General features: G+C 39.3%; 2 protein-coding genes across 2 annotated transcripts in view; one reads left to right on the top strand and one right to left on the bottom strand.

Annotated features, from left to right (window-relative positions):
* Nucleotides 1-832: 832 nt before the first annotated feature.
* LOC117331333 (leukocyte receptor cluster member 9-like) lies at nucleotides 833-3,508 on the bottom strand. The gene is given in 4 exon segments (XM_033890007.1): nucleotides 833-1,810; nucleotides 1,813-2,313; nucleotides 2,654-2,913; nucleotides 3,333-3,508. Coding segments are annotated over 3 exon segments (1,602 nt in total). The 5' UTR covers nucleotides 2,859-2,913; nucleotides 3,333-3,508; the 3' UTR covers nucleotides 833-914.
* A 3,708-nt stretch (nucleotides 3,509-7,216) lies between these two features.
* The window catches only part of LOC117331332 (sarcospan-like), a 40,194-nt gene continuing 35,903 nt past the window's right edge, over nucleotides 7,217-11,507 (top strand). The window contains exon 1 of the mRNA XM_033890006.1: nucleotides 7,217-9,414. Coding sequence (XP_033745897.1) covers nucleotides 8,983-9,414 — 432 coding nt within the window. The 5' untranslated portion in view covers nucleotides 7,217-8,982. The remainder of the gene's footprint in view (nucleotides 9,415-11,507) is intronic.

Here is an 11,507-nt window from a genome sequence, read left to right as displayed (position 1 = left end):
TGACGCCGGACTATTGATTTTGAGCATAGGTACTTGTATCTGGTAATTAACAGGTAAAATTATAGTGTATTAGACTGTATAGAGTACATATCGAGGATAATCTTAAATCTGGTGTTAATTACCAGATACAAGTTTTGAGTAACTTTGACGGGGGCGGTTGACGTCGGACATTGTACTAGACTATTTTGTTATTGTTTTACAACTTATTAAGATAATAAGGCTATTTATAGACGAGTTCCTTATATAAACTTCCAACCATGCAAGAGTTGTCTTGTTATCTATCCGAGTCAAACCAAAATATGTTCCCGAAGAGAGATTGGCTGCTTTCCGTGTTGGTTCTGCAATTCCATATTCTAGACTGGTCTAAAACAGCTGCTGTGGTTGTTGAAACACTAGTAAGGACAAGGAAACTAGTTTGGGCGTCAAGATTCAGCGATCGGTTCACTTTTTAACTTGGCCCCGAAATGTAATCATTATACTAAGAAATGTTACTTATAAATTGCTGTAGATTATTTTGAAGGTACCTTGACTTAAAAAACACATAAAGCATTGCCAGGGTTACATAAATATAACTTTTAATCAACAAAAACAAAACAATATGTCAGTCAAATATATCACAGAACTTTGACATTTTTGAAAAATAACAATTCAACTTTGAATTATTGTTTTAATAAATTGTTTTGCTGTCATGCGACGTCAGTTCACACACAGGTTAAATATTTTTCCTGAACCGATCCATATGATGTCAATATTACCCGTTATGATTGATAAATTATACCATTCTTCACCAGGTAACCGATCCATATGATGTCAATATTACCCGTTATGATTGATAAATTATACCATTCTTCACCAGGTAACCGATCCATATGATGTCAATATTACCCGTTATGATTGATAAATTATACCATTCCTCACCAGGTAATCGATACCGGCGTCATGTAGAACCCGTCGTTCTGGCGACCGAATCCCATTTCACACAGATGGACATTGTCCACAACCTGCGTTCCAAAGTCCACTTCAGCTTGACCCGAGTACAGCCAAGGCGATATGTACTTCTTACCAGTTGTCCTAGCAACAGTGCGAGTGATTTTCATTACTGTCATGTGAGGAACAAAATCATGGTTATCACGAATATCGACCCCTTCTTCTTTCAGACACAACTTTAAATGTTCCACAAACTGGTAAAATTCGGGCGGACATTCAACTTTTGCATAAAGAACCCGATTGAAAAATTGTTCGACACCCTTCATCACAATTGGTTTATCTTTAGGTACTATGGTCTCCAGTTCTGGTTTGATCTTTTTCAGGGCCTGTACAGCATTTGAAACCTGTTCCGGCGTGTCGAGTCCGAGGGTGCAGAGCGTGATATGGAGGGCGTTTGGAGGGATACAACATTCACTGTACTGGGGCTCATGTTCGAGGATTATATTTTGTATATCTCCTGCCGTATTTCTGATATCATCGTTTGAAATACGCAAGGCTACAAAGTGATTAGGTCTCATTTTGTCCCGCCAATATTTATCAAATCCTTCATTTTCATCAGACAAATGTCCTTCTTCATCTTCATAATTAGTGTCAACTGTTGGGTTTACAGAGGCGCCAACAGAAACACTAATACCATCATCACTGTCGCTGTCTTCCTCAATGTCATCCTCATCCTCGTTTGTGGTGCTTTCCGCCGCTTTTTTCTTTTCCTCTTTCTTACACTGTTTAATTATATCATATACAGTAAGTTTACTTCCTAAAGATCCAAAAACATTATCCAATCTTTCATTTTTATCCCAGATTTTTACGTCTCGATATTTAAATATTGAATCCTGTGTTTTGGGATGGCTAGTACAGTGTAATCTACAGAAGCGATATCCTCCCAGCTGAACGTATCGAAGTACTTCTCTTGAATTCCCGTGAACCTATCTATGTAACCTACAATGAACTCGTCCTGTGGCAGCTCTCCGTCCCATTGTATCCGCTTAATTACATCTTCAGCTGTTTTCATTGAGGCTTTCTTCCCATTTTCTGTTTCCTTTTCCTCTATCTCTTCCTTCCGTTTCTTCCGTTTTTGTTTGTCCCCTTTCCCTTTAGCGGAGTATTTGATTGCTTTCTTTGCTTGGTGTTCATGACTCCTCTCTTCTATAACGATTCCCTGACTCTCGAGCCAGGTCTCAGCCTCAGCAGCAAGAGTCAGTATAGTGCTCGGTCCTTTCAGCTGTTCTGACCTGTCCTGAAGGTGGATCTGAAGGGCCGTCGTCTCATCCTCATCCAGAACTGAAGATTTTATCAAAATCCCAGGCGCATCATTTGGATAGTTTTCTGAGAAGCATGAAAGAAATAGCTTATGTTAAATTCATATTCAGATGTTGGAATCGAGCAGCAACATATTGCAAATAAAGGGAGATAACCAAAACTATTTTCGAAATTTTCCAAAAAATAAATATCCGAAGTGTTTGCTAATTCACAATTATCAATCATTCTTGAGCAAAGAAATTGTATTAAAGCTGGTAATTATCTTTTTTGTTCTCCTGCATGAACTCACGACATTTTTATCTAAATTTTAATTTGGCCAGATTCCTCAATCTCCCAATCTCATGTGACCATCATCCAGTACTTCTGTTATATGCGTCACAGATGGCATTAGTTCTAATATGCCTACCTGTCAGCTGGAATTTGATGACCAAATCTTTGTCCTTTGGCACGAGAGTCACAATATGTCTGTGGTCACCTATATTGGACAGCACGCGACACTGACCAACAAAGCTCTGCTTCACTATGTTGATTTCGCAGAGCTGGACGTCACTGTTTCCCTGTACTGCCTGGGAGGGCTCAGCAGTTTCAGATGAACTTTCGGTGGCCGCCATATTCTTCGAAGATTCCGAAACCGTTCTCTGCTGAATTTCCAGATTTATACAATACCTGTAAATAGATAAATATTAGAATTAGTACAATCAAAGCCCCATATAGGACGCCATAGATTTTAAACATGACTAACGAGTTTTAAAGACCACAAAACTCCACAAACATTATATATATTGTTATAGCCTAAATCGCCTTGGGTTGGATCCACTTAGTCCAGAAACAACAGTACAGAGAGGATATATACTAAGGGAGGTAACTCGTACGACCTTTGGACTGTCCATGTTGAGACCTGTATTTAGGGATTATATATGTCTAACAGTCATCCGTCCTCAACCATCTTATTAGCAAGACCAAAATGCCATTATTTTGTAATAACTATAAAGTTAAACTATCAATCTATTGGCCAAGTCAATTTTTTTTTCACGAGAAAAGTGATAAACAAACAACATGATATGAGAGTGTTTATGATTACTTACCTGGAATATATTTCCGTCGAACAATAACGGAAACCCACAATCAGTTGGTTCGGTGGTCCTTTACTTGAATCTAAATGACCAACTCTTGTCAGACCTGATGGTAACCCTGGTATGACAATGTATACGCCCTTTATATACCCGAGTTTTCCCTCTGTTGTGCAATGCTGATGGTGTTTCCTGTGACGGTATGAACAAAAATAGAAATATATAAATAGAATCTACACACGTGATTTCATTGGCCAATGGATTATCAGGGTTTTAAATATCTAGAAACGGAGTCCCCATGTGTGTCACCATGAACTCACAATGACATACTTAAATGCATATATACATATGTATATTGAAATATTTGATAATTAATAAAAATTGACAAATAATGTTTATAATACATTATATCGATAGTAGCTTAGTCCATCATAGTAAAATGTTTAAACATTGAAGATGGACAACTAAAGCCGTTGTTGGGACCCCAATAGTATATACATATAAAGTCTAGTATTCTGTTATTTAATTATATTCTCAATGATTGTTTGATTCTAATAGTTAGGGGTTTTGTTAGATTTGATTTGAAAGCTATCAACAAGATGTTTATATAAGTCACATTCAGAAGAGTTGTCAAATACACTACATAATTCTTGAATAAATATATCATGCAAGCGTATTCCATAAATTGCATTTCATTTTGTACATTCTGAGCGATCCAAATATGGTTAAAACCAATGCTACATAATCATTTTAAACATTATAAATCCAGTTTAATTTAGAACTTGACTTTCTGACATTCAGCTCAAATAAAGCATCATAACACGATTTTTAAGTACATCAATCAATTTTAACCAATATCTTATAATAGAAATTTACATGTGTAACAGGAGAGGAGAAAATGTAGCGGCCAGACCGGGGTTCGAACCCGGGACCAGCGAACACTAGCCGGATGCTCTACCAATTGAGCTACCTGGTCACCGATGATCGACCAAGTCCAGTCCCGCTATAAACCTCCCTCCTTTTTTTCAAGTCTTCGCCCTCGAAGACACACGAGACCCTTATACCACCACCGTGGGTATTTTAGTTGGGCGCCAATTTTGTAACAGGAGAGGAGAAAATGTATCGGCCAGACCGGGGTTCGAACCCGGGACCTCCGAACACTAGCCGGATGCTCTACCAATTGAGCTACCTGGTCACCGATGATCGACCAAGCCCAGTCCCGCTACACGTGTAAAGAATACCTGCCCATTTCAAAATACATCATAGAACTATTAACCATGATTTTCTATACATTTAATACTTCTTTCATAAAAGGAAGGTGAACATTTTCAATTTTTGGTGCTGGATAATAACACCCCACCTCAGTAAGTAAGTGAGTAGAAATGCTACCTATGTGTCAAATAGTGATATCCTAGAGTCAGTATTTAGCAAATTATCATTTCTATTCTTCAAAAAATGATAAGATTTAAAAAAAAAAAAAAAAAAAAGAGATTTATCTAGATTACATGCAAGAAAAGAGCATAACAAGTTCTGTCGCAGTTAGTCGATGGCTAGGCCTCTTATCTTTAGTTTCCTAATTTCGAATTGTCGATAATATTAATTTATACACTGCCTTATCACAAGATACTGGAGACCTTCTGAGTTAAATTTATTTGACGTCAACTTGGACATACATTGTTTAATATCTAATCACACCATACATAGCGTACCAGTATCAATATCCGAATAGTGTATGTTTTCTCTCATTCCAGCAACACGACATGGCCGAAATCACAGGGGCCTGAGAATTTGTTACAGTCTTTCCTTGTGCTTGTGCACATTTTCAGTCGTTTTTTAGGGGGGGGGGGGGGGGGGGGGGGGGGGGGTGCAGCGGCAGGGGGCTAGATTAAAATTATGTGAAAATGACCGGTGTTTTAACTATCTTCCCGTCTAAAAATGTGGTATACACGCTAAGGAAGTCAAAATACACAAAGACTGTAACAAATTCCCAGGTCCCTGTGGACGAAATCAGCCACCATACAGGGACTTGGTACTGAATTGACGTTTATATTTTGACTGGTTGTACACTAGGAACAGTGCGGTAACATGGCGACCTGGGAAATAATAATTTAATACAGCTACATCCACGTGTCCGTGTTTATGATATATATGGTAATATGTTACATACTTAGCATGGTGCACACATGTTCTGAATTATGACTATATTTTAAAGGTGTGATATTGTGCACGTGGCCGGGGTCACGGTATGAACCCCTTTACTTGGCGGCAAACATACCGGCTCTTGTACTGAGGGCGATGGACGGGTTACATTGGAGTAGGGAGGCCTGCCCGGGGGTATCATCGGGTCTTGTACTGAGGGCGATGGACGGGTTACGTCGGAGTAGGGAGGCCTGCCCGGGGGTATAATCGAGTCTTGTACTGAGGGCGATGGACGGGTTACGTCGGAGTAGGGAGGCCTGCCCGGGGTCGTCGGGTCTCTATCTATTTAACATGAACAAACTGTTTTACTAAGGTAACTGTCACACTATTTGAAGGATAAACAGTGTAATATCCACCAGTAAGTGAAACTTCAAACTTCAGGAAGCTACAATATATACCAGCCATACCAAAGTATTATATACATGTAGAAAATTAATCCATTGGTGACTTGTAGATCTGTAACTGTCATAGTATCTAAACAACAATTCTACTCGATATATCTATATGTAGATGACGTCAGGGTAACATGTCGCACGACATACATGTACCCCATAGAAATGTAGAAATCCTATCGTAGGCGTAGTGAAACTACCGTAAAAAACATACAAATCGTATTGTAGGCGGAGTGAAACTAAATATTCCGTAAAATGTACAAATCCTATCGCAGGCGAAGTGGAACTAAACACATCGAGAAAGTCTTTATTAGAGTATATAGTATGTGTCAATAAAAAAAGAAAAAGACCGAAATATCACCTTCTGATATGGAGTACACTACAAAAACTAAATATTGTGTACGTATTAAGACATAATTATATACTTCGAGTTGGTAAGTATGCACATTGTTTATGAGTAGCGTATATCACAACCAGTATTATATTTTATTCTTAATGACAATGACCAATGAAGCGGATGTAAGTGATGAAATAGTTGTCAAATGTATAAATCCTCACTATGAATAAGTGAATTTATTGGCCCCCTCGTCTCGATAGATAGCTTCCTTTATGTGTCGCTTACAAATGATGTTATTTCTATTAACTGGACATGAAGACATGTAGGTTGAGTCCTGTAACCCGAGACATCTCGGTACCACAGTCTTACACAATCTTTAAATAAAGACACGTAATTCCAATGCACGCCATTTTGATTTTTATCATTTCAAGTTTAATATTTCAATCACAGTCCGACATCCTCTTGTTACCGTCATGACTAAATGTTATGTACCACCAATCTCGACACCTATGACATTGTATAAATCAACGCCATGTATATCGGCCTATCTATATGTCATAAGATCAAAGACATATTATTTATGAGCATCACCCTGAGTGACCAGTCGTCCATTTTATGGACACCATACACTCGTGACCAAGGTGGTCAGACTTTATAAAATCTTTGTGGGGGCGCGGAGACGAGAAACCTGAGTTAAAATGAGACTCCTGTAGACACTGGAACAGTATCCTGAATGTTTAATGACATAACACACGAGTTAGTGGTTACAACAACTGTTGATATGTATACTCTAAACTTATGTGGTCTAGTTTGATGTCCGAATTGACCACTATTGGTTATAAAGCTGTCCAGACAATTTGGTCATGTTTGTGGTCATCTCGACTTGAAAATGTGTATACACGTGAAAAGAAGCAAATCTTTCACCTTCAAGCTGTCGTAAAAATCATTATATTTTCTTTTCATCGTGTGACGCCCGGTATTCCAGGTGTGACATTCTACCTGTGTCGTTTATGTATATATATACAGCCCACTTGGCTACATAGGTATGATGTGGTGACCGGCACAGTTTACGGATTCTGGTGTCCGGTTTGTTTGTTGATTTTGATGTTGTGGTACCATCCCGGGAGGTACAGACAGTGGTCGGATGGGGAAAGTGTTGTGTTATCATGAGATGTATCAGTGACCGGCGGCTGGTGTAGAAATACTTAACAGTGTTAAACATTCTTCAACCTGCTGGCCCAACGCATTATCTCGGTATACATACGTATACATATACATACGGCGACCCCCGGTCATGGAGATTCTTCTCTTTCTACTAACAGTACAAGACACAAGATTACAGTGACACGCATGGTTAAATACTCGAGTACCATGGAATACACCATTTACATTTAATCGCAGAGAAAAAGGAGGTCTATGAATTGTGTGGATTTATATTTTACAACTCATTCAATGAGACGTACCATGTAAGTTTTAAATCGCTTCCTGCTAATTTGTTCGTGTAGAAGAACCCTGTGATCTAATCTGAGGGGATAGTGACACTTCACATTGATGGGATAGTCGTACCGTGGTCCCAGTACCAAGAGATACTCGTGTGATTTTGAGTGCAGGCCCATAAAAAGGACTTTATCCTGTGTAGAGTTCTGTATATAGGACCTAGAACATGATTGCCATATGTATTGTATATACTAGTCTAGGACTGATATGATAATTGGTATATTTAGTAAGCCTAGTACATTTAGTATACCATTATCACTGACGTTAATTACCGAGGTGTACCGGTACCACGGCACATGGCGGACACGGATGCTGTATGATTACAATAGCTAGGAATGTAGGATTTGTCTAAACATTGCCCCGTTACGTCGGAGAAAGCTGGTGAAACGTAATAGGTACAATGTCTTATAGTCATTGGATTTGATAGCAAGCGTGCAGCTAAACACAGAGCGCGCGTGTGTGTCGGTGGTGGAATCCTCAGCACGTAGTCCTTAACGGAACCGGCCCGGGAAAGATTGACACGTGTCAATGACGGGGAGATAGGCTGTAGTCACATGTCAATACGGAAGTGTTTTTGATATTTTTTATTGTTTATGCTTTGAATTGATACGTAACAAAAGGTATCATTCGCAAAACTCTGTTTTATATACGGACACATAAGGAAAGGACGCGTTTTACACTAAATACCTGTCATAAGGGAATGGATGTTTACGTCAAGATACATCAACAAAAAGTGCCGAAGTGTTGTACGGAGGACACCTACCGACAGTGAAGTGTTGTACGGAGGACACCTATCGACAGTGAAGTGTTGTACGGAGGACACCTACCGACGGTGAAGTGTTGTACGGGGGACACCTACCGACAGTGAAGTGTTGTACGGAGGACACCTACCGACGGTGAAGTGTTGTACGGAGGACACCTACCGACAGTGAAGTGTTGTACGGAGTGTTTTTATAAGAGTCATCATTGGTGGATTATGATGTGTTTTTGTATATTTTAGCAAAAACATCGACACATGTTCTAGTCTAGATATACATTGATAGATCTGTCGGAAATCAGCTGTTGGATGTCACTAACGTGTGGTTGACACTAAGCCTGAATAGTGAGTTGTCCACGGTCCGGATTTACCAGTGGATTCTCTGATAGGGTAATACGTAATTACCATTAATAATTCATTGCTATTGTTAGGTAAAATATTTTACCTAAACGTGGTCACATAACAAAAGTGCTAAGCTTCAAAATGAAGAAATATTTTTGGCCGTCAGCTTCTTCAGTTGCCATGGATAATGGGCGACAAAGGGCCCACTCTGCGTCCTCGTTGAAGTCACTGAGTTTGTATGCCCCCGGGCAGAAATGGTCCAACAGACAGGCGAGGAGTACCCCGGAACTCCGACTCTACATGCAACAGTCCATGTTGAGTGGACTCAATACGACCGTACCCCAGAGTCTGGTCCCACAGGACTTTAACTCCTGTCACAAACCCAGGAAGAAGTGTCGTCACGACCGTAACTCGTGTCGAGGGTTCTGTCACGAATGCTGTACCCTGAAGCTGTTTCTCGTCATCCTCCAGTTGTTTCTGGGGGCGACTATCTCCGGAGTGGCGTTCTATCTCTACTTCTTCTCTACAAAATCTTTGAAGATCCGGGAAACTTCCTTCTGGGCAGGGATTCCGGTAAGTCTTTATCTGTTTCTAAATCTGGCCGTGACTGGCTGATTAAGACGCTAGAGTTTCATTAAGATAGGGAAAGGTTTGTTGGAGAAATATATAGGGTATAATTAAAACATGTACGACATAGTCAAATAGTCTGTGACCCAGTACTCCACGCACATATTATCGAACTTCACGGTGACGGCGTGATTCATGACCGCCACGAGGTCTACATCAATTATATCTACTACATATCGAAAATTACACCACGACCTCAACATACCACGACCTCAATAGGTATATACTCTAACATGCATGTTACATGATTATCACCATATGTTTCAGATTATCGATATCTGTAATGTTGAGGTAGTGATTGGTTTACACGTGTCTGAAGCTGGTGTGTTTTCGTTCCCCTTGTCTGTAACATGTCACTACAAATCCTGTATTTCAGCGAACGCCTAAATCAGTGTACCAATTGTTTACTAAATAACGCATGAATCAATCGGTGTACCAATTGTTTACTAAATAACACATAAATCAATCGAAAAACAACTCTACACGGCGTCCACTATCCATACCATTTTAGAGTTTTTAGAGAAGGCACCAATTTCTTAGCTACACAATGTGTAACACCCCTTAATGATTACATTTTGTTTAAGTAGTCAGAGTTAACAAGTTTCTGTACATCGGTTACAACGCCCAGTCGATTCCTTTAAACGACAAATATTTGAGAGAGTTACTTTTTACTATCAAAATACAAACTGTATTACATACGCGGATTCAGGTCGAGAAAGAGCTTTTTTAAATATGGTTCGAAACTTGATAACGGAAAATATTTTCCCTTTAGTGTGGAACTGTACCGTCTAGTTATATCGTGATTCTTATTCAATTACAACACCCAGATAGCCATCTGTGATCACGATACACATCTCCTCGGCACCATTTTGTTATCCACGCCCTGGAAGTTTCGAGTGGTCCTTCGGCCTGTCACCAGGAATATTCCGCCATGTTGGCTGTTGTGTGATACTTCCGGTTTCGTCACGACGTACTGTGTTATGGTGATGTGTTGTTAACATGTGGTTTGCAATGGGTTTTTATGTATCATGTTTATATGTCTTGATTCGTTTCAACAAAAACACTCGAACATTCCGTGCTGTTTGGATAAGATTTTGGTGGTCTACGATGAAAGCCTCCTGTTGGCCTCTCTCCCGTCTTTAACTATGGACGGTGGACATAACAAAACAAATCGGTGCCACATGGTACGATCTATATATGTTAACAGTTTGGGTTATAAATAATCTCGTAGACCTTTACTTCTATACTATTAGATCTACAAAGAAGTTGACGCATCATCGCATTTGAAAAATGCTAGTACCCGTATGTGAAATTTTACACGTGTCATATACGACTGGCGTGTCTCTGTTTGAAGGTCACAGAGATGGCTGCCAACTGACCTTCTGGAAGGACTAGTTATAATAACCGCCGGAAACCGCCACATCCGAAAACAATACCTGATCGTTTGTTGATGGTAGAATAGCCATGTATTCCTCTGCACGGATCATTAGTTAAATATAATGAACTCACTTGTCGTAAAATACATATCAGCAGAAGTGCGGCTACCATTACAGGACCGGAAATAGCATTTAGTGGTTGACCAATGGCGTAGGTGTAATCACCTCTCATATGGTCAAGCGAACGTTTGTCTTCATAGTCGACTCCATAGTCATCCGTCATTGGTGTGCCAATTTATGATTGTGTTAAGTTAGCATAGAATGTTTCGATAATACCACTGATTTTAAGACCATCTTATACATTTGTCATCTAAACTCGGGCATTTATGATACATGATGTATAGATATTCTTTACCATTGTAAATAATTATATTCGATAAACGTATGCAAATTCAACAAGAAATATCTTTAAAAAAGATAAACGGCATAGTTTTAATGCCGGTGGTTATAATGTAAAACTGCTGGTGAAATAAATCAGAGATCTATATACTCTAGTATATAAGTCTCTGAATTAATTAACAATCTAATGCGTTTCAGCACGGGTAACAAAATTATATAAGTTTGAATCATTTTTGGTGATAATAAGACTGCAATTGAATCGGG

This window comes from Pecten maximus, chromosome 7 (assembly GCF_902652985.1).
Source record: "Pecten maximus chromosome 7, xPecMax1.1, whole genome shotgun sequence".
In the NCBI taxonomy this organism is placed as follows: Eukaryota; Metazoa; Mollusca; class Bivalvia; order Pectinida; family Pectinidae; genus Pecten; species Pecten maximus.
This window is presented reverse-complemented; position numbering and strand designations above follow the sequence as displayed.